Source organism: Chrysemys picta, chromosome 5 (assembly GCF_011386835.1).
Source record: "Chrysemys picta bellii isolate R12L10 chromosome 5, ASM1138683v2, whole genome shotgun sequence".
Taxonomy (NCBI): Eukaryota; Metazoa; Chordata; order Testudines; family Emydidae; genus Chrysemys; species Chrysemys picta.
The window spans coordinates 124,245,904-124,273,745 of NC_088795.1; the positions used below are offsets into that span (position 1 = coordinate 124,245,904).

General features: G+C 43.9%; 1 protein-coding gene across 9 annotated transcripts in view; it reads left to right on the forward strand.

Moving 5' to 3' along the window:
* The window catches only part of ZFYVE28 (zinc finger FYVE-type containing 28), a 284,921-nt gene that overhangs the window by 163,761 nt on the left and 93,318 nt on the right, over window positions 1–27,842 (forward strand). For all 9 annotated transcript variants that reach the window (XR_010601593.1, XR_010601596.1, XR_010601591.1 and 6 more), the window contains exon 2: window positions 1,745–1,885. Coding sequence is in view for 2 of the 9 variants with exons in the window: in XM_065597116.1 (XP_065453188.1) it covers window positions 1,745–1,885 (141 nt within the window). In the remaining 7 variants the exon portion in view is untranslated. The remainder of the gene's footprint in view (window positions 1–1,744; window positions 1,886–27,842) is intronic.

The following is a 27,842-nucleotide window of genomic DNA, read 5'->3' on the forward strand; positions in this document are numbered from 1 at the left end:
GAGCTTGTTGTGGAGTTTGGCAGTAGGAGTGGTTTGGTAGCTGGAGATAGGTGGAAGAAAGACTTGATCAGGCAGCCAGCTGGCAACAGTAGAGCATCCAGAGTTTTAGTGGCAAAGGTCTGATGGTTTGAGGAGCCTGGTGTGGGTTACAGGTCTGTGGGTGGTGGTGGAATGTGGACCCCAAGGCGCTGGAGTTCTGTTGTTGAGATCTGGGCTGCAGTTTGGAAACTTATTGAGCAAATATAGAGATTTTTAGCAAAACAAGTTGTAGCAGGCAGCAGCTTAGTTAGACATATTTTCCCCTCTGACCAAACTCATTGTGCTTTAAGTTTAAATTCTGTATCTCTTAATTATTTCCCTAAGCTTCATTCTCTCCCTAATACAAGCATAGGGAAAACTACTGTAAAAGTCTGTAAATGTTTGACAGCTTATACTTGGTTACCGTACTTCAGATCTTCAGTAGTAGGTGACAACAATGGGACTAAAAGGAGGAGAATAAATCCAGAAATGCTCTAAATTGGTAATGTTTCTAGGTATTTTTCTATTTATCTCACAGTAACTGTGTGACTTTCTGCTGAAAAGGGGAAAAAATATTTTCTCCAAATGTTTAAGGCACAGTATGTTCTTGTTCAGCTCCCTTACAAAAGGCTGCATTGACTTGTTACAAGCTTCACATTGTTTGAACTCTTACTTTAAAAGGCTTTTCAGCTCATAATGATACAAGAGACAGCTTTAAACTCATTAAGCTTATGCACAAATGAGTTGCTTAAGGACATGGGTCAGTGGGCCAGTTACCAGGATAGCTTTTTGTTATTGCCCCTTTAGATTAGTGATTGAGAAGCATTAAGACAAATAATATTGACTAAAGTGATTTTAGCATAGTTTACAGAGTTAAAGTCACTACATCTTAACTTGGTAGGCCATCGATGAGTGCAATAAACAACTACAGTAGTGTTACTTGTTTGTCTTATCAAATATAGTGGATGCATGTTGATCTTTGCTAAAGGATATTTATGTTAAATAATTCTTGTGGGTTATATAGCTGTAAACATTTTTGTATGTTGTGCTGTGAGGACTTCAGCATTTTTTTTTACAGGATATGCATTTTGCTAATATTAAAATTGGGAAATTAATAAGGTCTTTTTAAAAGGATAATAATAAAATGCTCATAGGGGTGTGTGCATGTGTGACCCCAGCACAGTTATAGCATAGGAAATGTGGGCTGTAGACTCATGGAAACATTGAAGAGGGGAAAGTCAGAGTCAGTTGCATAATTCTTTATTAGAAGGTTAGGATTTCCTCACTAACTTCTGTCCTTTTTGTCTTGGAAAACAATTTTGGCTTGTTTTGACTACAGCTGAAATGTGTCATATTTTGATTTGGTTTAACAAACAAAATTTGTGATTCAGCTGTTTACTATGCCAAAATAACTATGTGCCAGTATCACTGAGCATGCCAATACTACTCCTAATGCTTGTTGTAATAAGTCTCTTTGTCCTGCAATAATAGTTAGTTTTTTTTTAATTATTTGTGCTGGAGGGTCAAAATTTAAAAACTACCCATAATTATATATCTAACAAGAACCCCCCTCCTATCAGACTCTGACAGCTTTTGATCAGGTTCTGGTCTAAACAGTTCATAAACTAGTTTCCCTTTAAATGTAAATAATTAACCAAAGGGTCTTTCCCGTAAAGACAAATAAGGGATCGATAAGTGTAATATTGTATGTATCTCTTTATTGCAGAGGACTGACCCGCAGCTCCTTGCCCAGTTCTACTATGCAGATGAAGAACTAAATCAAGTAGCAGCTGAACTGGACTGTTTGGATGGAAGAAAAGACCCACAAAGATGCACATTGCTAGTCAACCAATTCCGCTCTTGTCAGGTAACCAGAATGGCACCTTCTCAGATATGTTTTATCTTGTTTTGTTTATACGGATTTATTACCTAGTTTTATTGCCTAGTTTTCAGAATTATAACTAAATCCTTAAGAAACATGCCTTTGATAAATGGAATTCCTACTTAAACTAAAGTTGTTTTACATTTGCTCTCAAAGAATTGTGCATAAACAAAATCTACAAACAGCTGCTCATGAATTAAAGATTTGTAAATATGTATACAATAAAGTTTAGATACTTTTCGCATATGAAATATTGTATACCATGGTCAGAGTTTACCAGTGGTTACCAAAATTTGGAATCTGAGATATTGCAGGATTTCAGACACTACCATATAGTAACTTATTTTCTAAATGTTGAAGTTTTTAATGGTATTCACTGTTTAAAATTACCTAAACTTCAAATTACATGACAGGAGTAGCTTCCCATCAGTCACTTATGTAGATGGGGGGGAAATGATTGGCTTTTCAATTAGATCCTAAGTTTTGGAGAAAATATGATCTGTTTAATGCAAAGAGCCTTGAAGGTAAGAAGGGACAACTAAGGTTTCCTTACTTCTACTGCACAAAGCAAGGCATTTCAGCTGTAAGCAGTATTCAGAACCAGAGTCTTTCAATGGGTTTACTAACATATCTGCTTTGTATATAACATTTGTTTTTATTTAAAAAGTGAATCCGGATATTACCTACTGAAACTATGGTCTTTTTTTTGTAAGTGAGATCCTGTGGCAAAAAGGTGAGAGACGGCAAAGATCAATTAGATTAGGGGTCTCAAACTCCCGGCCTGCGGGCCATCTGCAGCCCGTGAACCACCCCAACGTGGCCTGCGGGGCTCCAGCAGTTTTGGGGCTGAGTCTCTCCCTTGGTCCCACCTGCTGCTCCCGGGCGCTCCCCCTCCAGGGGCCCCGGCAGTGCAGCGAAGCTGAGCGGTGTCTGCCTGTTCACTCCAATGACTGCCGGCCCATCCCTGCGGCCCTGGGGCAGGGCGGGGCTGTGCCTCCATTTGCTGCCCTCGCCCCAAACACCCCTGCAGCCAATGGGATGCTGTGGGGGCAGTTCCTGGGAGCAGCAGCGCATGGAGGTCTCCCGGCCCGCCCCGCCTTGGAGCCCCAGGTAAGCGCCGACCCCCCCGACCTCCTCCCAGAGCCTGCATCCCAACCCCCTCCCCACATACCCCCTCGTGCCCCCAAACTCTCTCCCAGAGCCTGCAACCCCTTCCCCCACACACCCTCCTGCCCCCAAACTCCCTCCCAGAGCCTGTACCCCTCCTCCTCCTCCTGTACTCCTACCCCCTGCCCCAGCCCAGAGCCTGCACCCAGCACTCAAACTCCCTCCCAGAGCCTGCACCCCAATCCCCTATCCCAGATCACCTCCCCCACCCAAACTCCCTTCCAGAGCCTTAGGCAGGTGGGGGGTGGAGTTTTTGGGAGGGTGAAGTTTTGGGGGGCAGGTTCTGGGCGGCATGAGTGATATTATTGGCCCACTGGGAGGATTTGAGGACTGGCACTGGCCCTAAGGTAAATTGAGTTTGAGACCCCTGAATTAGATCTAGGGTGGCCTGGGTGGGGTGGGTGGCCTGATTGTTAGCATCCGCTGAGCTGGGGGAGGATAGTGGTAGGGGAGCCCGGGCCTGTCCACTCCAATAAGTTCCAACCCAGGGCCCTAGCAGAGTCAGCAGCATTGAACCCTGGGGTGGTTATGAATCCTCTGTTACACCCTCACTGAGTTGCTTCATGCCATTACTCTCTCCACCTCTGGTCTCAGATAAGAAGAAAGAAAAAAAATTAAAAGGAAACCAAATCATCAGTCCCAGACCGACCCAGTCCCAGAGTTCTCCATGCTCAGTGGCAAGAACTTCCTTTTCTAAGCATACACTTTTTGGCAAGGTCAAGTGAGGTGAATGAAAGTCCTCAGTGGAATGTGAGAACAAATAGACTGGATAGGAATAAAACTTCATTTACACCTCTGCCAAATTAAAAAGAAGAGGAATGCTAAAGAGAATGTATTGACTAGCTTTTTTGCTGGAATTGCTTACTCTTCCTACGATCAATAAGACCACTAAGACTTGCAAAAAAGAGTTGCTAACTTGGTGAAAAATACCATCCATTAATCAGGTTAAAATGACATTGAAGAGCAATGTACCATCAGGATACCAAGCACCCATATTAAGTGAGCTGAATCTAGGGACATAGGGAAAAAAGAGTAATGTACTGTGTGCTCTCCTTTCTGGCATCTCTTTAAAAGAAGGCCTGCAAAAGTTTTTGAGAGAATGTTTCCATAGAAGCAGCTCATGTTCAAATTACCATAATTACCTCAGGAGAGATTTCACCAAAGTTTTATATTTATCACCTTAGTTTGCTTTTGCAGTTTCTCAAAGTTTGCTATTATGCTATCACTAGTGAACAGTGGTGGATTGTGGCGTATGGCTGCAGGGAAACAGCAAGTCTAGTATAAGGCAATATTGCAGGGTGGCTGTAGACTTCACTATTCTTATTTTTAAAAGAAACCTTTAAATGTGCACAACATTGAAAAAGGACAACTAACTTTAAGGCAGGCCCAATTCCTGAAGAGTGGAAGTAGTCACCAAATCAGTGCATTACCACAGTAGAGCAGTAAGTCAAAAGAGCGATTCTTAGGACCTGATCACACACAAAAAAGTTGCCATCCCTACTAATTAGATGCATGTAGTCAAGGATGCCACATTTTGTCTTAACTTATCTTTACAGTTGTTACATTTAACAGAAGTGACAGTCACCTAGTCATACAGGAAATGTCATACTGGGGTAGAACCCTGGTCAGTTCCGTTGACTGTATCCTCTAATGACATCCCATGCTGTGACACTAATACTTTCCTGGTGACTTTTATGCTTAGGTTCAGTTGTCAAACAAAATTGCTGCTACCAGAGCAGTCGATCATAAGAGCAGAAAGACTTGAAAATGCTTACACTTTCTATGTATGGCTTGATGCAAGATGCCAGAATGTTTGCAGAAATTGCCATTTTAATGATGTGCTACAGGAAAGATCACACCGTAGTTCAATGGCATATGAAATAGTTATATTTCTTAATTAGAACTATTTTAAACTTATTTTGATAGCCTCCAAAGTGTTCTAGGTGTTTTACAAAAACAGGTCTCTTCTTGAAGAGCCTTCTGTCTAAAAAGACAAAGTTGCAAGAGAAAGAGTTATGCTTCTTTTTAATGGTTTATAAGAAATTAGAGGACTGTTGCTTGAGGAACTGTGGAAAGATTATTTTTTTTTTGAGCAGGTACTTGGGAATAAGGATGGGAGGACTTTCCAGCATCTGAGAAGACATGAAGGTGCTTGTGAAAGAAAGGGGAACCAAGGTCCAATTTTTGTATCAAAAATATTTTACTGCAAGTATATATGTATGAAAATATCTCAGCATAAACTTAGCATTTATAGCATGGAAGTGTGTGATTTTTATTAATGATACTGAACATTTTAAAAACATACTATTTTAATTTCCTCAGGAGATACTTTTCAACAGGACCTTGGAAACAGCAGAGCTTAGTTTACCAGATTCCCAGGCTTTGTATGATGCGCTTTTCTGTTAATGTCTAGTACCTGAATTTCCATCATTTCTGCTTTCCGTAGCCCACTACCGAGTTATCCTCACAATCTCATTTAGAAAAGTTGACTGAGAAATGATTTCAGTATGAGCTTGATTTGCCCTTTCTTTTTTTTTTTTGTACTTTGTTTCTAGCACTGGTATCCTTTGTCTTTTTAGCTAGTTTCAGAATTAATTAATGAGATTGATCTCTCCTCCTTGTTCTTGGGCTGTTTGTCTTTAACACATTAGATTGACAGTGCCTGCTTAATTAGCAAGTGTCATTCTTAAACTTAATACCATCTTTTCTTAAATAGAAAGAAAATATCATTTCTGACTGATAGCAGATTCATAATAGACCAACAGATTTTACTAACCTTTATTCTTTTGAGGAAAAGACTGTATTTTATTTTAGAAGATCCTTCAGAGGTTTAAACTTAATAAAGATCTTTGTCTAGACTTCTCAGTTTTGGATCTAAGGTTTTTAAAAGAGCTCCTAGTTATTGGAAGTGTGGTGATATTTATTTATACGGCTACAACAACTTTAGTGTGCATAATGCTTTATAGACAAACAATACAGGTCCTGTCCTGAGGAACTAAACATTTTAGATTAGACATATGTGTTTTATATAACGAATATCTTCCATCTTCCCCACCCAAAGGAGGATTTTTAGTCTTGGATGAGGCATACTGATGGAACGAAGGAGTTATAATGGCACACTCATGATGTTAGATTTTCATGTGGCTCAATAGAAAATTTCAGGGCTGTCAACATAGTTTTAAAAAAACCCAAATAAAATCATAAACAAAATGTTTAATTTTTTTTTAAAAGCTCTATTTTATTCAAAAGCTCTTTGAGTAATGATCAAATGTTTTAAAAGTAAAATTAAGTTTTTAAAACTTCTAAAGCTGCTATATCTTGGATTCCAAACACTGAAAGTTGCTTAGATACCATGGTGCTGAGATAGAGTAAGGTGACAATTTTTAAAGCTTCAATTTTCATTTACTTATTAATGCAGTATAACAATTTGCTTCAATTATAGTGACTTACTGTAAAAATGACATTCTTGTTTTTGCTTTGGTATTTGCATATCAATGGTATTACATTATTATAGCGCATACACCTGTTAATATCATATCTTGCATTTTCTGTTTATAATCTATATCTAACAAAGCCATAACACATCTTTGTGCTACTCTATTTTATACTTAATGATAAGCCCTAAACTGTTTTATGTCGATAGATGTGATTGGGAGTCGTCATATACACTCCCTTAGATTATGAGGTACACAGGCCAAGATGGTGGTAGTAGTAGTAGCTCTTATGTAGCACTTTTCATCAGTAGAGTTCAGAACACTTTACAAAGGAGGTCGAGATCATTATCCCCATTTTACAGATGGGGAAACTGAGGCACAGAGAGGCGAAGTGACTTGTCAAAAGTCACCAGCAGGCCAGTAGCAGAACCAGTCTTTGAACTCAAGTCATCTGAGTTCCAGTCTAGTGGTAATACATTAATTTATAAAACTAGAACGGTGGCAATGCCTGTTAAGTATATTCTGTTAGCTAAACAAGATACATTTAACTGAAACTTGCAAATTTTGAATGCAAAATCTTAATATATATAACATTTAGCCCACTTTAGACATTTTTTCTGCAATACCTCATGGAGTAATTTGTAAAAAGCAACAGAGGGTCTTGTGGCACATTTAAGACTAACAGATGTATTGGAGCATAAGCTTTCGTGGGTGAATGCCCACTTCTTCAGACGCAAGACAGTAATTGTATTTCTCAAGTAATTTGTGAGTAATTTGTATTTCTCAAGTAGATATACAATTTTATTAATTTTTATCTCACTCAGAAACTTCTAGACATGATGGAACCTATTTTGGGCTGGAGTTTCATATTTTACAGCAGTGTGACCTTGCCTACAGAATACACATTTTTGACTAATCATCTGCATTAATGATTTCCCCCTACATGGACTGACTTTGGCCCCAATTAGTTTAAGTTCTGTACACTATATTCTTACTTGAGTTAATAAGATTTAAAAATTATAATTCCTGAGCCACTTTATTGGAATTGATGATGTCTTAGCAAAGAAGTTCAGTGATGATACTTGACCAGGCCAAGTTTAAAAGCAACTTTTTTCTTGTTAATGGAGATGCAGTTTCAGTCTTCTAATACTGTGTAGAAATGCTATATGTTAAGAGGTTTCTGGATGGTAGCACTTGCTTCTTGTTTTAATATGATGAGAATAATTTATCTGTGTGATATAGCGAGTTCTCAGAACAATGTATGAGTCAGTTCCAAGCATGGTTTAATGAAAATTATTCCCAGCACTTCAGGTCACAAGTTTCTCAGCAATGTGGTAGTTTGACCCACTAAAGCAGGGGTGGGCAAACTATGTCCCGTGGGCCACATCCGGCCCACCAGCCATTTTAATCCGGTCCTCGATTGCCCCAACCCCTTGCCCCAGCCCTGATCCCCCTCCCGGCCTCCGAACCCTTCGGTCCCAGCCCGGAGCACCCTCCTACACCCCAAACCCCTCATCTCCAGCCCCACCACAGTGCCTGCACCCCTAGCTGGAGCCCTCAGCCCCACCCTCCCAATGTCCTGCCCCAGCCCGGAGCTCCCTCCCCCCTGAACTCCTCATTTCTGGCCCCACCCTGGAGCCTGCACTCCCAGCCAGAGCCCTCACCCCCCCCGTACCCCAACCCCAATTTCGTGAGCTTTCATGGCCTGCCGTATAATTTCCATACCCACATGTGGCCCTCGGACCAAAAAGTTTGCCCACCCCTGAACAAAAGTAAATTAGGAAGGGATCTGTTCTCATCAAGGTGTAACTTCACTGTCCTTTATTACACAATTGTAGTCAGTCCTTGTATGGCATATTGGGGACCCATATAAAGTATAGCGTGACACTGGACACTATGAAGTGATGTGATGTGATTTTAGTAAGCGATCATTTATTTATTATCTACCAACAATAAACACTGTGCAATACAAGACAAAAAATGAGACAACTCATGCCTTGAAGAGCTTACAGAGTAAAACACAGAAACATTTACTGTCAATGGATTTTGGCTCCTAAGTGCCCAAATCCTTTTGAAAATGAGATTTAGGCTTCTGAATCAGTTAGACATTGCAACACTGAATGCAGCAACACTGAAATGCCTTTAAAAATCTGGGCTTTAGCTACCAGAGTTGTGATTTTGAGAAAAATACCAAATATCATGAGTTGAGTACCCTGTGACTCTCTGCAGGGCCCATTGGGGGGGTGAGAGGGAGAATATGCACCTGCATCCTGCCCAACTTCTGTCTGTCTGCCAAATACACTCTCCTAGAACATAACAGTCATACTGGGTCAGACCAAAGGTCCAACTATCCCAGTATCCTGTCTTCCAACAGTGGCCAATGCCAGATGCCCCAGTGGGAATGAACAGAACAGGTAATCATCAAGTGATCCATCCCCTGTCGCTCATTCCCAGCTTCTGGCAAACAGAGGCTAGGGAATCCCACTCAAAGGGTTTTCCATATTTGTTCACCCTATGTCCTCAAGATGTATTTAGGATTTAGGAAACATCTATCCCAAGGTTAGGGATCCTACTCCTACTTGGGATCTCAGCCTGGTAGTTAAGTACCTCCATGGAACCTCTCTTTGAACCTTTGGCAACCTGCTTCTTGCTTCACTTATCTACGAAGACTGCTTTTCTAGTAGCTATCACGTTAGATCACAGGGTTGGGGAGATGAGGGCCTTGATGGTAGACCCACCATTTACGGTATTTTTCAAGGCAAGCTCACTTTATGGCCACACCCTATATTTGTATCTAAAGTGCTGTCAGATTTGTATTTTAAGCAGACCATTCATTTACCAGTATTTTTCCCCAAATCCTATAAATCTCAGCACGAGACCTCAATTCATACCTTAGATGTAAGACAGGCATTGGACTTCTATCTAGATAGGACCAAGCAATTTTGGAAGTCACCTAGATTGTTTGTCCCCATTGAAGAAATGTCCAAGGGTCCGTAACCTCTACAGAGAGAGAGATATTTTTGAGGTGTATCATTGCTTGATACATTGTAGCTGGTGCTCTGCCTCCCGAAGATTAATAGCACTCTCAGCCAGATCACAGGGAACTTCCACAGCTTTACTCAAGAACATTCCAGTGTCTGAGACCTGCAGAGTTGCTTCATGGGCCTCAGTGCATACTTTTTCTAAACACTATGCCTTGGTCCATTTGTCACATTGGATACAGCACTTGGTTCTGCTGTACTGTCTTCAGTCTTGGACTCAATTCCAAAGCTCCCTCCTGCCGGTGGAGATATTGCTCGGGAATCACCTGAAATGGAATGCCCATAGGGACACTTCTTGAAGAAGCGGTTACTCACCTTGTGCAGTAACTGTGGTTCTTCGAGATATGTGTTCCTATGGGTGCTCCACTACCTACCCTTCTTCCCCTCTGCTTTGGACTGTTTGTTGGATGTTTGGATAGAGAAGTAAATGAGAGCAGTTTGCCTGCACTGTTCTGTATCCCCTCGGTGTGTGGCACGAGGTTGTATAACGCATATGTATGGGCCAATGGACACTGCTAGCATAGGCACTGACTCCGTGGGTGCTCCGGGGCTGGAGCACCAAGGGGAAAAATTGGTGGGTGCTCTGCACCCACTGGCAGCTCCCTGCCATCCCCCAGCTCCCCGCCCTGCCCCAGCTCACCTCGGCCTCCTCCCCTGAGTGCACTGCCGCATCCTGCTTCTCCCCCACCCTTCCTCCCTCCCAGCTGTTTCGCGTGGCAAGCGCTGGGAGGGAGGGGGGAGGAGGAGGAATGTGGCTCACTTGGGGAAGAGGCGGGGCCGGGGCAGGGATTTGGGGAGGGGTCTAATAGGGGCAGGGAAGGGGCAGAGGCAGGGGGGGTGCGAGCACCAACTGACACCAATGAAAGTTGGCGCCTGTGATTGCTAGTGGAAAATCTCCAGTCAAGGGCTCAAGAGGCACACGTGTACTGGAAGTGGAGCACCCGTAGGGGGCACATCTCTAAAAAATAAAGTTATTGCACAAGGTAAATAACTTTTTCTTATATTTTGGGTAATGTGCATCAGATTATTGCCTGGATTTGTGGAGCATGAGCAAATGAGATAAAGGCAGACCAATTTAAAAAAGAAATTCACTAGAACAGTCATCTCTGAGCTGCTCTTCCTAATGTATTAAAGACTCTGTCCAAAGGTGTCACCTCCTGTCTTTCAAGTTTATATGGGAACATGCACAAAATAAGAGCACTTTGATTAAAATATTAACATTTACACTGAATTTAATCTGTATTTCATTCATGCGTATTGGACAGTGTTAAAAAAAAAAAAGTCATTACTGAGCGTCCTTTTGAGATACATGTGCATGTGAAGAGCTGTGAAAACACGAATAGTACAATGATATTGTCAGAATGGATCGGCAGTGAATTATGGGGGAAATGCTGAATGTACTCATTACTTAACATTTTTGATAAAGGTGCTCTGGGAGCAAGTATTGTAGTCATTGTGAACATCAAGGCAATTTAAAGGAGCTGTGATATTTCCATGTTTGATTGCATCTGTCCACTGAAGATCATTTGCACACAGAATTATGCACACAGACATCTCTTAACACAAGACAAATTAGTCTAACACTATAAGAAGGTCCCAGCTGGCATCTGAAACATAACTATTGGTTAAAAGTTGACTAGATTATATTCTATATTTCATTTTCATTAGACTGTATAAAGGTTAGACATTGTGAATTTTGAACCAAGAGTATTTTTAGCTAATGTAAATGGCTTAATCATCCGAGGCTGCTTACTTTGTAACCCTTTAGAAATTATACTAGTTATGTCAGCAGAGGTCAGTGAAGGAGATAGTAGGGCGTATAATAGATATCAAGAGTAATTACTGAGAAATGACATAGAAATTGGCTTAAAATAATATAAATTTTTGCCTTCGTGATCCTAGATGTTTGGAACTGATGGGAGTAGCAGACATATAGATACACGTTTTCCAGGGAACGAGAGGAAATAGTGATGAAAAGCAAGATTCCTTCAGCCCATTCAATCACGTTAGAAAATATGAAGGTTGGTTATAACTGTGGCAGGATCCATTCCAATATTCCGAATTCTGCTATCCTTTAGCAGGTAGACTTGAAAACTAATGGCAAACAATAGCTGGAACTGATGGGCTGAAGAGATGCTCTCATAAAACCTATATATAAGAAGTGACTTGATGAAACTATGACAGGGAGAGTTGGAAAAATTACTGAAATGGACGTGGGAGGAACACGGTAAGCCTTTTAAAAATAAAATGATCTGCTAAATATTTATACGGAGAATGCATAAAAAGAGGAGGAAGCACGGAGGATTGTTCTAATCCAGAAAAGAATAGGGTAATCAGACTGAAGAGAAAAGCACCATTATTTTGAAAAGCTAAGATGTGATGCCAAGACTAGAGCAAGGAGTAGCCTTGAATTATGGAATATGTGTAGTGGAGGATGGAATATCCTTTTGTGCTGTGAGGACCTACCTTTGACAGTGGACAGGAGGACATTTCCTTAATGAGTAATATATTTTGCTCTCTCAAAATATTTTGTGTTAAAGTAGATTATAAATCCTGTTCTATTGCAATTACTCCTAGTGATGATTGCTTATATAACTATCACACAGGAAAACCCCAAAAGTGTGTGACTCTAATGTAAACGAACAGTGCTTGTGAGTTGTTGCTTTGATATTTTTTAATTACATATAAAACCAATAGTAAAGGGGTATAAAATTCCTTTTAAAAATAAAATACACAAACTTTTTCATGTAAATCTTGTAGCAGATTGAAGCACTATGGATTTCAGCAGCCAAATGAAAATCAGCAACTGAAATCTAAATGTGAAAATTCTCATACTGTATAGTCTGACTGCAGGCTTACCATTAGCTGGGTCCCTTTATCATGGACTGAATGACTAAAGTTAGGTTAGGTTATAGAATTTAATTTTAATTTTTTACCCCATTTCCCACAACCATATCTGTTCCCATGAAAATAAGAGCTAGAAACAAGTATTGTCAGAGCATTTGTCAGCCAGTTTTAAATTGCTATTGTTAAAACTGTTTCAGCAGTTTCATATAATCCATGAAAAAAATCACAATCATGGGGCTGGGGATTGGATTGACATTTTAAACAAAACTGGCTTATGCATACATAACTTACCAATTTTCTATGGAGCTCTTCTCTATTTTTCTGAGATATGATTAATGTGACACTTATTAGTTCACGGTGAACAATGTAGAACTAGTTAATAGGAAATATTCCTTTTACTTATTATCTAAGAGCAGAGCCTTTAGCACATCTGGACATTATGTCCCTCTGAATCAAAAGGAATTAATTAGCCATTCTATTCACTGGAACGTCCTTTTTGATTTTACAAAGGAAGTAGATGTGCCATCCCTTAAAGTCTGAGAAACAAAAGGAAAACTGGGGGGAGAGATGTGTGGAAAAGTAATATAAACATGGAAGCTTCCCCATGTTCACCAGGTTTTCAATTTGTTTCTCCTTGGTGCTTCAAATCAAGTAGGTCATTTAGAGAAACTTCATTGACTAAGGCGGTGGGTGGACTAGATTGAAAATGTTGTGCGGTACAAATCAAGGAATTAATATCTAGCAAAAAAAAAAAAGCCTTAGGGAGGAATTTTGGCTCAAATCCCAGTTGTGTTGAGTACATCGGGTGCTTATGCTCTGCAACTGAGTGAGAGGGAAAGTAAAGGAGGTTCTTCGAGTGCTTGTTCATGTCAATTCCAAACAGTTGTGCGTGTGCTGCGTGCACGACAGGCAGAAGATTTTTGCCTTAGCAGTATCCGTAGTGTCGGCCTGGGTGCCCCCTGGAGTCGCACCTTCATGACGCCCCATATAGGGCCCTGCTGACCCGACCCCCACTCAATTCCTTCTTACCATCTGTGACGGCTAGCTGGAACCCCCTACTGCTCTTGCCTCAGTAAGTGTGTGCTTTGCAGTATCTCTATCCTCGTGTACATAGTTGGCATAGTAGTTATAGGTAGTGTAGTTTTTCTTATAGTTTCCTTTGTGTGTGTGTGGGGAGGGGGTCTTCACATCGACGTTTTTCCCCAGCACTGGGCTATGCCTCGGTGCCCAGGCTTTAAACCGTGCTTGGACTGTGGCAGATTTATGTCAAGGAGTGACCCGCACTCGTCGTGCCTTAAGTGTCTGGGCGAGGGGATCTCAGAGACCGCTGTAAGATCTGTAAGGGTTTTCGCCCCAAGACCCTTAAGGACAGAGAGCAGCGTGTCTGAATCCTACTTATGGAGGTGGCTCTTCGAACCCAATCCGAGCAAGCCACGCCTGACCCGGCCTCGTACACCGCATCCTCAGTGCGCAGCGCCCCGGCGCTGAGGAAGGACTCAGTTAGAGATCTTTGCCACCACCACAGCTCCACCCATGGGCAGGCATCGGCGAGGCACTGCTCTCACTCCCCGGTGCCCCGTAAGAAGAAGAAGGCCGAGAATATATATATACATAACGAGCAAACCCCCATTGGGTGCTCAATCAGCTGGGATCCTGTCGACTCCTGCCCCAGGAGGGGTACAGTCGAGTCCAGACCCGTGCCGCTCACTGGGCCGCCACCATGAGGACATACAACTCCCCTCCACGCTGGAGGTGTTCGAGGCGGCAGCGGACTATTGGCACTCATGGTGCTGCCCTCATCTCCTAGGAGGGACAGGTCGCCGGCACCAATCCCAAGCCCAGTACATTCTGCGGGGGAGCCGCTCCAGTCCCCAAGCTGGCACCGATCCCCAGCACCAAGAGGCTCCGCTCCTCCCTGATCATCACAATCAGAGACCTCGGAGGCAGGGTCCTCTCGCTCTAGCAGGAGCAGATGATCTCGCTCCCGCCACGATCATCATCCCTACCCGGCACTCTGGCAGGGGCCCAGTGGCCCTTCTGGACATCCTGGGCCTATCATCAAAGCCAGGGTTCCAGATGGGCATCGGTGGCCTCAGTGTCAGGCACTCCGACAACAGTGCCAGCTGCCGCACTGTCCTTGGCACTGATCACGATGTCGACCACAGCAAGGTTCTTGGTGCTGACCGTGGCGTCAATCCTGGCATCAGCTGCAACCCCGATACCGGCACCGAGCTTGGCACCAACCCCAACACCGATCCCGGCACCGGCGGTGGCACCGACTGCAGCACCATTGCTGCTTGCCCCACGGGACCCCATGGGGGGGCCAAGGGCAGTGATCAGACCCCAGTACTGGCTGCCTTCTCATCCTCTTCGTTGCCGGTTGAGGCGGTGGCAGGTACATCAACTGCTCCGGCCTTAGAGGACACTAGGGTCCTTCAGCAGCTGCTGAGACAGGTGGCCCAGAACCTAAATATCAAAACAGAGGAGGTGGTCGAGGAAGCCAAACCAGGGGTACGTCCAGACTACCCGCCGTATTGGCGGGTAGCAATCGATTTATCGGGGATCGATATATCACGTCTCATTAAAACGCGATATATTGATCCCCGAACACGCTCCCCGTCGACTCCGGAACTCCACCGGAGCGAGTGGCGGTAGCGGAGTCGACGGGGGAGCCGCGGCCGTCGATCCCGCGCAGTGAGGACCCAAGGTAAATCGATCTAAGATACTTCGACTTCAGCCACGAAGCTATTCACGTAACTGAAGTTGTGTATCTTAGATCGATCCCCCCCCAGTGTAGACCAACCCCAATGGTAGCTATTCTCTCCCATCCCAGGCCATCCTGCATCACGTGCCACTGATCAAAATGATTAGCAATGCCACCAAGACACCGTGGCAGACCCCATCCTCGCTGCCACCTATGGCCAAAAGATATGAACGGAGGTACTTTGTTTCCTCGAGGGGGTATGAACATTTGTACACCCACCCCCAGCCGGACTCCATGGTAGTGGATGTGCCTAGCCAGCATGAGCGACAGGGCTACCAGGGGCCCTCTCCCAAAAATCGTGATGCCAAGAAATTGGACCTTTTTAGGAGAAAAGTATACTCAACAGGGGGGGGGTGGGGGTTGCAGCTCCATATCGCTAACCATCAGGCAGAGGTTAGCAGATACAAGTATAACACCTGTGGGACTATACAAAATTTCATTGAACTTCTGCCTTCTGACTCTCGTGGACTTTTCTGCACCAGTAGAGGAAGGCAAATTGATCTCCTGTGTGTCCCTGCAGGCAGTCTTGGATGCAGCGGATGTGGCCTCCCATATGATGGCTATTTGGGTGGCCATGAGGAGTTCCTGGCTGCAGGTCTTGGATTTACCATTGGAGGTGCAGCAGACGATTCAGGATCCCCCCTTTGAGGGTCAGTTGCTATTTTCAGAGAAGACTGACTCGCGTTTGCACAGCCTCAAGGACTCTCGGGCCACCCTGAGGTCCTTGGGCCTTCACATGCCTGCAACCCAGAAGAAGCACTTCAGGCCTCCCCCACCCCTGAGGAATTATCAGCCTCAGGGCAGACAGGAAGGGTCGCGTAGGAGGAACAGGAACTCGAGAAAGAGACCTCATCCTTCCTCCAGCCAGGGCTCTGGCCAGTCGAAATCTTCCTCAGGCCAGAGGCAGGCCTTTTGAAGGTGCGCTTGGGGGCGACACACCAGCTCAGAGACTGGATCCTTCCTGCCTTACCTTTTCATCACGTCTATCTCCTTTCTACCCTGCGTGGGCCCGCATTACATCAGCCTGTTGGGTGCTCCGCAGGGTAGAAAAGGGATATTCACTCCAATTCTGTTCCCTCCTGCCCTTCCACCCCCCTTCCCCATCCCTCTTCAGGGACCCCTCTCACGAGCAACTCCTTATCCAGGAGGTGCAATTGCTCCTCTTGCTAGGAGCAGTGGAAGAGGTTCCTCAGGACTGCAGGGGCTTTTATTCTCGGTATTTCCTAATACCTAAAGCCAAAGGCGGGCTAAGACCTATTCTAGACCTGCACGAACTCAACAAGTTCATGAAGAAACTCAAGTTCTGCATGGTCTTGTTGGCCTCTATCATCCCCTCCTTGGATCCAGGGGACTGGTATGCCATCCTCAACTTGAAGGACACGTACTTTCACATTGCAATAACTCCGTCCCACAGAAAATACCTCAGGTTTGTGGTAAACAGCAGCCACTACCAGTTCATACTCCTCCCATTCAGTCTGTCAGCGGCGCCCCGAGTATTCACCAAATGCTTGGCAGTCATGGCCGTGTTCCTGAGCAGGCGCCAGGTAAAGGTGTTCCCATACCTAGATGACTGGCTGATCAAGGGCTCTCCAGGGCTCTAGTAGAGGCGCAAGTCGAATTCATCATTGCAACGTTCGACGCACTGGGCCTTCTCCTGAATGTGGGGAAGTCCACTCTGTCCCCTGTTCAGCAGATGGAGTTTATAGGGGCGGTTCTGGACTCGACCCAGGCCAGGGCATACTTGCTAGAATTGAGGTTCTGGGCCATGGGCGACATCATTCTCAGGCAGTTTCCCACCACCACAGTATGAAATTGCCTAAGACTCCTGGGACACAAGGCTGCGTGTACCTATGTGGTGCAACATGCCAGGCTCAGACTTCGGCCACTCGAATCATGGCTAGCCTCAGTGTATCTGCCGGGTCAGGACAGTTTGGACAGGGAGGTGACTCTGCCTCCCCATGTCCTCGACTCCCTTCTGCAGTGGCTCGACACAGGTAGTGTGTGCTGGGGTTCCCTTCGCCAGCCCCCAGCCAACTCTCTCGTTGGTAACGGACGCATCAGACTTGGACTGGGGAGCCCACCTGAGAGACCTCAGGACACAAGGCTGCTCGCTGGTCACAGGCAGAGCTGGCTCTCCCCATCAGTGTCGGAGAGCTCAGAGCAGTGCACCTGGCATGCCAGACTTTCCGAGCCAACTTAACAGGCAGATGTGTTTCAGTTATGACAGACAACACCACGGCGATGTTTTATATCAACAAACGGGGGTGCACGCTCCTCTCTGCTCTGCCAGGTAGCCCTCATTCTGTGGGACTTATGTGTAGAGCATTCGATAGACCTGCAGGCTTCGTACCTCCCCGGGGTGCAGAACGAGTTGGCGGACTTCCTCAGAGGTTGTTCTAAGGCCATGAGTGGTCCCTACATCTGGACATCGCCATCTTCCAACCATGGGACTTTCCCCTAGGTAGACCTCTTTGCCAGGCGATTCAACAGGAAGTGTCAGCAGTTCTGCTGGGGTCAGCAACATGTCCGTGCTAAAATGTTTGAGGTCCGTAGTAATTTTTCAAAAATTGAATGACTGAATGACATAACCCCCGCCGCAATGTCTATCACTAAGTACGGTAATTTTGTCAAGTGTCCGTCACGCAACATGGCGGTGCCAACCCCTGAGTTCTGCTCCTTCCGGAACCATAGTCCGGGCTCCATAGTGGATGCGCTCCTATTATCATGGGGAAATCCTCTCCTATACGTGTTCCCGCCCATCCCTCTCATTCACAAGGTGCTCCTCATGGTACAGAGGGAAGAAGCTTCGGTGATACTGATAGCTCCAGCCTGGCCCTGCCAACACTGGTACACATCCCTCCTCGAGTTGTCCATGGAAGCCCTGGTCACCTTGCTGCTCTTCCCAGACTTAGTAATTCAGGATCACAGTCATCTCCAGCACCCAAACCTCGAGTCATTGCACCTCACGGCGTGGAAGCAACATGACTGAACCCGATGGAGCTTACCTGCTCAGACCAGGTTAGAGAAGTTGTCGTTGGCAGTAAAAAATCCTCCACTAGGGCTACCTGCCTGGCCAAGTGGAAAAGATTTTCAATCTGGATGGTGCAGCGTCATTCTTTCCTGACGCTCGCCGCTATACCGCTTATATTGGACTACCTCCTCCATCTCAAACAGCAGGGCCAGTCCATGTCGTCAATAAGGGTTCACCTGGCTGCCATTTGAGCGTTCCATCCAGGTGCAGAGGGACGGTAGGTCTTTGCCAACCTTTGCCTTTGGTCAGGTGCTTTCTCAAAGGTCTTGACAGGCTATATCCACACATCAGGCAGCCAATCCCACCTTGGGACTTTAACTTGTTCCTTTCCAAACTGATGGGTCCGCCCTTTGAACCACTGGCGACGTACTCCCTGCTCGCTCTCTCTCATAAAAGGTGGCATTTCTGGTTGTGATAACCTTGGCCAGAAGGATGTCTGAGCTCAAGGACCTAACTTGTAACATGTAAGGAGCCTCCTTACATTGTGTTCTATAAGGACAAGGTTCAGCTCAGGCCTCACCCGGCTTTCCTCCCGAAGGTTGTCTCCCAATTTCACATCAACTAGGACATTTTTCTCCTAGTATTGTATCCTAAACTGCACTCGAGCGGCAGGGAGCGGAGGCTTCCCTCACTGGATGTCTGCAGAGCGCTAGCCTTTTACATAGAGAGAACAAAGCTGTTCCAAAAATCCATCCAACTATTCGTGGCATTGGTGGACAGAAAGAAAGGTCTTCCTGTCTCTTCTCAGCGGATTTCGACATGGATCACGTACTGCATACGTGAGTGTTATAACCTGGCAGGGATGGCTGCCCCTCTGATTACTGCGCACTGCACCAGGCCTCCTCAACGGTGTTCCTGGTACAGATTCCTACCCAGGAAATTTGCAGAGCGGCGACGTGATCCTCCATACACACTTTCACCACGCACTATGCAATTACCCAGCAGGCCAGAGACGATGTAGCCTTTGGTAGAGCGGTGCTCTAATCAGTGGACAACTCCGACTCCACCTCCTGAACTTGGGCTTGGGAGTCACCTGATTGGAATGGACATGAACGACCACTCGAAGAAGAAAAAACGGTTACTCACCTTCTCGTAACTGTTGTTCTTCGAGATGTGTTGTTCATGTCCATTCCAATACCCTACCCCTCTGTCGGAGTAGCCGGCAAAAAGGAACTGAGTGGGAGTTGGGTCGGCAGAGCCCTATATTGGGTGCCATGAAGGCGCGACTCCAGGGGGCCCCCAGGCTGACCCTATGGATACTGCTAAGGGGAGAAATCTTCTGGCATGCATGTGGCACGCACACACCTGATTGAAATGGACATGAACAACACATCTCGAAGAACAACAGTTACGAGAAGGTGAGTAACCGTTTTCTCTAAGTCACTGTTGCAATCCCTCTGGTCCTGGGTGGGTCTCCAGCACAAAGTAGATTAGACACAAGGCTGCTCTTATACCTGCCAGAATAGACCCTTTCACCTGCTGGAATCAAGTGAAGTGCACTGTGCCGCACTCCCCCACATGGCCCCTATGCTAAGGGTGAAGGGAGCACGTGGTGTGAAGCTGGCTTTTCTAGCTAACCCCCATCCCAGAATTCCTTTACTCCTGGAGAATCTTCAGTGCTCTTTTAGAGCAGCTTTAAGATCCCTTTTCCCCACTCCGACAGCACAGAGACCTTAAATGGGCCAAGAATGAGGCCCATTATGTGCATTTTATAAGACATATCAATGGTGTAATTCAAAGACAATGTCACTTATCCAGTGCTTAATTTGTAATGAAAGCGATGCCAGGACCCAAGCAATTAGGTGCTGGGGCTCACATTTTTTTACATTCAAAACTGATGCAGCAAGCCCAGAGGTGCTGAGGCTATGAACTGCAAAGCCTAGAGGTGCCAGGGCTCAGCCCTGGCACAAATTAAGAACTGTGCTTATCCCAGCTATGGCCATGACACTGTGTGTAGAATGGAATAGTGACGAAACAAGAGTACTTAGTCTAATACTGGTAAACTTTGTTTATGCAAGACAAATGCACTATACCTGATGTTTATAGAAAAAAGACGCAGATAGGCATGCCCTGCTTCCAGGAAACAAAACATATTTGTCTTCTTAATGTATCTGTCAGATAATAATAGGTTTCAAGAGTTCCATCTATATATATACTAAGTGATAGAGCTATACCTTAGTAACAGAATAAGGTTTGGGACAGGCGGTTTCTAATGAAAACCCAGTTTTTCTATGAAATCCATATATAACCCTAGAGAGAGAATGAAGGGACCCATTTCAGTAAAGACACTCCTATTTTCCAGGAGAAGTTAATGTTGGTTAATGTCTTTCTCAGTCTAGGTGAGTGACTATAAATCTTTTCTATAGTACAAGAACAAGACACTGTCAACCAGCTGAGGTCCAGAAATGTACTTGTCCTTAGAGAAAGGATAATCCCATACAGCATTGCTACAGAATGTCTCTTAAAGAAAAAAAGTATTCTCCCAAAAGACGTTAATGCAAGAGTTGCATCCTAGGAGAGAGCTACAATCTCCCTTTAATTTTTTTTTTCTTTTTTTGCAGGCTGTAATTTGTCCACCCCTACTATAGGAGGTAGGGGGAAAGTGAAATTGATATTCCATGATTAGGTCTTAATTTCTCTATCTCTTAGAGAAAGATGAGAACAGGATGATTATCTATATTATATGACTCAAATGCAATGCATATGAAAGTTGGAACTATGATTAAATCTAACATAATGAAACAGGAATTAGAGTCTAGATGGTAGTACATGTTCCTCCAACTACAGCAAGATGTGTCTCATCTTGCTCAGGCAACCAGTTCAATTGAAGTGATGCTCTAAGATAAATAAAATTTTTATTTGAAAATGACATTTCCCAACCCCCACTCTTAAGTGACATCTTTGACTTGGCACACCCAACTCTGGCAATTGATTAAATGCATTAATTATACAAATCTCAAAGAGCTTTGAATATGCACACTGTTAGAGATTATTACTTCTGTTATCAAAAACCAGTCATTTCCATCATCTATAGCACCCATAATATCAAGCCCACAGTTCTACACACCAGTTTAGGAACAGTGATCCTCTACATTTCAACTAAACACAGATCAACTGCAGCAGTCAGTGTTGTTATGAAATCTCATTTAAATTGGTGGGTGTGGCAACCATCCTTCATTCAGGATAAATGTAAGTTGTAGTTACACTACATTTTGGGGTATGATAGCTGAAACAGTAGAAGCCACCACCCAAAATAAAGGCCACATGCAAGGCTAGTCATAAACTGAACTATGTGGGCAATGGGGTTTTGTTGGAAATTGTTTGTTGGAAATATGTATGTGTGAGAGAAGAAGCAGCAGCCAGAGAACAGGCAGAGAGAAATAACCACAAAGCCGAGAGTAAGAGAAGGATCGGAAATCTGATCCCAATAGAAAGTGAAAAGAGGGGAGGGATAGTGCTGGCTAAAAAAACCCTGGAACTATGAACAAAGAAAATGCCTTCTGTTTGATTCCAATGGAGTTCTAGGAAACCCAACTTTGTATATGTTCTATGTAAATAAACAGGATTTCATTAAAGAAATACCTGGCTCTATCATCAATTTCTCCTACTACTGGAAAAAGCCTCCACAAGACTGGCTAACTGCCTGGGCCAAAAGGGGTAATGGAATTAACATTTACTATGAATTTAGGTCTTATGTATTTGCTGTGTGTTTTGGTAGTGCCCAAATTATGCAAGGCACTTTCCAGAGAGAAGTAAGACACAATCCCAACTTACAGGAGTTTTCAGTCTAACATAAGCCATTCAGACAGATAAGAAGACAGAAATTAGTATGTGATAAATATTGGGCTAGGAGGACTGTATTACTCAGGTGGCTTCCTTTTAGGTAGCACAGCAGAAGTGGGTCTTTAGGTGGCACTTAAATGTGGAGAGAGTTAGAGAGCCTTGTGGATGGCCTTAATAAGGACATAGTGCATCTAAGGGGTGATGTGAAGAAAGCGCGGTTTAATGCAGGAAATTGACAAATGGACAGATTGAGCCTGAAATGTTGGTGTAACCATACCTTCTAGATAGAGTACAAGTTAGTTGAACTTAACTACCCTCCATCTTCTAACCTTCAGAAGGCAAATGCAACACCTCATCTCACCAAATTTATGGTTCACCCAAGCCATGTAAATAGTGACTGTTATCTCCATGCTCCATGCTGTTACACTTTTGAGTGTTTGCCAAGACTTATATTACCCTTTTTTTGCCAATATTTTACATTGCAAGCTAACTTGCTGTCCATTATAGGCCTCAGACTACTTGCCTTTCTCTCCCATCCAAAAAGTTCAAGTTTGTCACCTTCATGATGCATTTGACCCCAACTCATGGAGGGAATGAGAAACCTGAGGTGGTTTCCAAGAGTGTCTGGAAACTGCTGTCCATTGCACTGGGAGAAAGACACTAGATGATCTTAAATGGAACCAGTTTCATCTTAGCATGCAAATGAATAAAAAGATAACAAATAAAACCCTGAAGCTCTACTGTAGAGACATGGATCAAGTGAAAGATTTACTACTTTAATTCCAACTAATTGATTTTCGTTGCTTAAATGAGAGTGAAACCACAACACCACCATGTGTCTGCACCCATGCACTTATTGCTTACAAAGCAGAATACTGTAATTAACTAAATTGAATGTTTCTTGCAGCTCTATTAAAGAAAAGACTAATTTGCTTACAATGCATTGGATAGTCTGTCTAAATCAGTTGGCCTTCTTCCAGTTTCAGGGTGGCTGAGATTTGAGATCATTGTGAAGCAAGTGTTCCAAATTTCCTAATTTGGTTATTCTGATTCCGGCATCATAAGGTTACACAACCCAGAAGAGACAAGAAAAGAAATCAGCTAGAAAAATGCTTCATACATAGTGTTTCTGTAATAGGCTTCCAATGACTCATGCTTATTTAAAATAACTATAAAAACAGTACTAAATCAAAATGTTGTTTGAATAATTTCTAATGGAGGAAGCTACATAAAGGTCAGGAAACTGCATACCACGGTAAATAATATGTCATAATATATTTACCACATAAAATTCTTCCTTCAGGAGAAAGCCACATGAAATGGTAAAATCAGCATCCGATACCCTGTACCAATGAGACTGGAAGGGTGATACACAAGTGTTTCAGAGGATGCTCTCCCTTTTCAGTTGGCTTTTTTACAGAATGACTCTGTGATGGGAGGCCAGGCTTGCCAGTGGTATTGCCTAGTGGTTAGTTTCCCCTCTCTCAATTTCCCCCTCTCGGTCTGTGGTGCCTCCCGTTGGCAACTTTCCCAGTACTGGGACAGCCCGCTTTTTGGTGGGTTGCAACTCGGGTCTCCGGCCATGTCACCAAGTTAGCTCAGCCCCCCTTTCAGGAGAGCAGTGTCCAGTGAACTGTAGAGGGCCCCATGTCCTTATGACAGGGAAGGACCCTGAGTTTATCTCCTGGGCCCTGTAAGGGGCTTATACTTGCCATGAGGCTTTCAGCATCTTTACAGTCTTTTCACTCCTGGGAGGGGTAGAAATTAGGTTTTTGTCCCTATATGGCAAGGGTCTATGGTAGGGAGCCCAGGCCCTCTCCCACTCCCTTGGGCTCTGACCTAGGGCCCTATGAGAAGCAAGAAATGTCAGGCATCAGGGTGTGCCTCAAGACTGTCTCCCTGGGCTGCTTCCTGCCATTCGCCCCTCTCCACAGTCTCAAAGTCCAACTTAAGATAGTAAAGTGTAAAAAAAGAAAAAAAATTTCGGGGGTAACTGAACCTTCAGCTTGGCTGGGTTCAGCTGGTAGTCCCTTCCTCCTCTAACCGAGGCCAGAACTGCTTCTTAATCCCTTCAGGTCTAGTATGGGGTTTATACACCCTATCACAGGCTCACTAACACTTATACCGAATACAAGTGCTATAGTATATGATAGCACCTGGTAAAAGGAAAGTGTAAAGAGCTTGCCTGGTTCTGGCTCAGTCCAGAATCTGAAACGTTCTATTAATGCATGAATTTGTTTCCTGTGTCAGAGAGCAGGTTGAAATTCACTATGTGTTAATTTTGTTGATTTATCTTCAATGAGAAACTATGTTAGTTTTAATTGTCTAAATTACTGATGCAGCACAAATAACAAATCACCGGATCTTATGTTCAGGTGGTGAGGCCAGTAGATTTGTACTATGACAGAAGCTAGGGGTGTGCAAAGAGAGAGAAGTGTTTCAATAATTATCTCATGCTCTTAGGGTAGCAGCTTCTAGAGATGCTATATACAGAAATGTCTGACAGTGGAAAAAATGTAAATTCAACCTATGTTTGTTGATTGCAGCCTAAGCTGCTGATCATTTTCTAAAAATGTTTATATTAGTTATTGGAATAATTTAATACCTTTAAACATAATGACATTTGAGTTAAGATAAATGTATTGAATGTACTCAGTCTACAGATGCTTGTAATAATTAACTGTTGAAATTAGTTAGGTTTCTATACAATCAAGATAAAATCTAGCACTTTTGTAAATGCAATGAAAATGGGAAGACCAACAAAACCCAGTGGTGGGCCCAGTATGTCACTCTCATGTCACATAAAACTTCCTTTGACATCAATGGGAATCTTGCTTAAGAAAAGACTGCCAAATAGGAACAGAATTAGGGCTGTTGATTACTCACAGTTAACTCATGGGATTAACTAAAAAAAAAAATCATGATTAAAAAAATTAATTGTGATTAATCACATGTATTAAATATTTTTGGATGTTTTTCTACATTTTCAAATATATTGATTTCAATTACAACACAGAATGCAAGATGTACACTCCTCACTTTATATTATTATTTTTTATTACAAATATTTGCATTGTAAAAATGATAAAAGAAATAGTATTTTTCAATTCACCTCATACAAGTACTGTAGTGCAATCTCTTTATCGTGAAAGGTTTCAGAGTAGCAGCCGTTTTAGTCTGTATATCACTTGATTATAACTACAAAAGTTTTTTTTCTCCTGCTGATAATTGCTCATCTTAATTAATTAGCCTCTTAGAGTTGGTCATGTTCTCTGTATGTGTATATATATCTCCTTACTATATGTTCCATTCTATGCATCCGATGAAGTGGGCTGTAGCCCATGAAAGCTTATGCTCAAATAAATTCATTAGTCTCTAAGGTGCCACAAGCACTCCTGTTCTTTTATCGTGAAAGTATAACTTACAAATGTAGATTTTTTTTGTTTTGTTATATAACTACACTCGAAAACAAAACAATACAAAACTTTAGTGCCTACAAGTCCACTCGGTCCTACTTCTCGTTTAGCCAATCGCTAAGACAAACAAGTTTATTTACGTTTATGGCAGATAATGCTGCCCACTTCTTATTTATGTCACCAGAAAGTGAGAACAGGCATTTGCATGGCCTGTTTTGTAGCCGACATTGCAAGATATTGCAAGGTATTTTTATGCCCCTTCATGCTTTGGCCACCATTCCAGAGGACGTGCTTCCATGCTGATGTCACGCGTTTAAAAAAAAATGCGTTAATTAAATTTGTGACTGAACTCCTTGGGGGAGAATTGTATGTCTCCGTCTCTATTTTACCCGGATTCTGCCATATCTATCCCAAAATCTGTCATCTATCTGCCGCCCCGACCGGGAAAACCAAGAGGTCTGCTGCTTGCCAGGAGCTAGGTTTCACGATGTGATGGAGACTCCGCCGAGACTCATCAAGCCTTCGGATCGCTACCTCTTCCTGATTCTCCACGTGGGCACCAATGATACTGCCAAGAAGACCTTGAGCGGATCATTGTAGACTATGTGGCTCTGGGAAGAAGGATAAAGGAGTTTGAGGTGCAAGTGGTGGTGTCGTCTATCCTCCCTGTGTAAGGAAAAGGCCTGGGTAGAGACCGTCGAATCGTGGAAGTCAATGAATGGCTACACAGGTGGTGTCAGAGAGAAGGCTTTGGATTCTTTGACCATGGGATGGTGTTCCAAGAAGGAGGAGTGCTAGGCAGAGATGGGCTCCACCTAACAAAGAGAGGGAAGAGCATCTTCGCAAGCAGGCTGGCTAACCTAGTGAGGAGGGCTTTAAACTAGATTCATCGGGGGAAGGAGACCAAAGCCCTGAGGTAAGTGGGGAAATGGGATACCGGGAGGAAGCACGAGCAGGAGAGCGCAAGAGGGGCGGACTCCTGTCTCATACTGAGAAAGCGGGACAATTAGTGAGTTATCTTAAGTGCCTATACACAAATGCAAGAAGTCTGGGAAACAAGCAGGGAGAACTGGAAGTCCTGGCACAGTCAAGGAACTATGATGTGACTGGAATAACAGAGACTTGGTGGGATAACTCACATGATGGAAGCACTGTCATGGATGGATATAAACTGTTCAAGAAGGACAGGCAGGGCAGAAAAGGTGGGGGAGTTGCATTGTAAGTAAGAGAGCAGTATGACTGCTCAGAGCTCCGGTATAAAACTGCAGAAAAACCTAAGAGTCTCTGGATTAAGTTTAGAAGTGTGAGCAATAAGGGTGATGTCGTGGCGGGAGTCTGCTATAGACCACCAGACCAGGGGGGATGAGATGGATGAGGCTTTCTTCCGGCAACAAACAAGTTACTAGATCACAGGCCCTGGTTCTCATGGGAGACTTCAATCACCCTGATATCTGCTGGGAGAGCAATACAGCGGTGCACAGACAATCCAGGAAGTTTTTGGAAAGTGTAGGGGACAATTTCCTGGTGCAAGTGCTGGAGGAATCAACTAGGGGCAGAGCTCTTCTTGACCTGCTGCTTACAAACCGGGAAGAATTAGTAGGGGAAGCAAAAGTGGATGGGAACCTGGGAGACAGTGACCAGGAGATGGTCGAATTCAGGATCCTGACACAAGGAAGAAAGGAGAGCAGCAGAATGCAGACCTTGGACTTCAGAAAAGCAGACTTTGACTCCCTCAGGGAACTGATGGGCAGGATCCCCTGGGAGAATAACATGAGGGGGAAAGGAGTCCAGGAGAGCTATCTGTATTTTAAAGAATCCTTATTGAGGTTGCAGGAACAAACCATCCCGATGTGTAGAAAGAATAGTAAATATGGCAGACGACCAGCTTGGCTTAACAGTGAAATCCTTGCTGATCTTAAACACAAAAAAGAAGCTTACAAGCAGTGGAAGACTGGACAAATGACCAGGGAGGAGTATAAAAATATTGTTCAGGCATGCAGGAGTGAAATCAGGAAGGCCAAATCACAGTTGGAGTTGCAGCTAAGAAGGGATGTTAAGAGTAACTAAAAGGGTTTCTTCAGGTATGTTAGCAACAAGAAGAAAGTCAAAGAAAGTGTGGGCCCCTTACTGAATGGGGGAGGCAACCTAGTGACAGAGGATGTGGAAAAAGCTAATGTACTCAATGCTTTTTTTGCCTCTGTCTTCACGAACAAGGTCAGCTCCCAGACTGCTGCTCTGGGCAGCACAGCATGGGGAGGAGGTGACCAGCCCTCTGTGAAGAAAGATGTAGTTCAGGACTATTTAGAAAAGCTGGATGAGCACAAATCCATGCGGCCGGATGCTCTGCATCCGAGGGTGCTAAAGGAGTTGGCGGATGTGATTGCAGAGCCATTGGCCTTTATCTTTGAAAACTCATGGCGATCGGGGGAGGTCCCGGATGACTGGAAAAAGGCTAATGT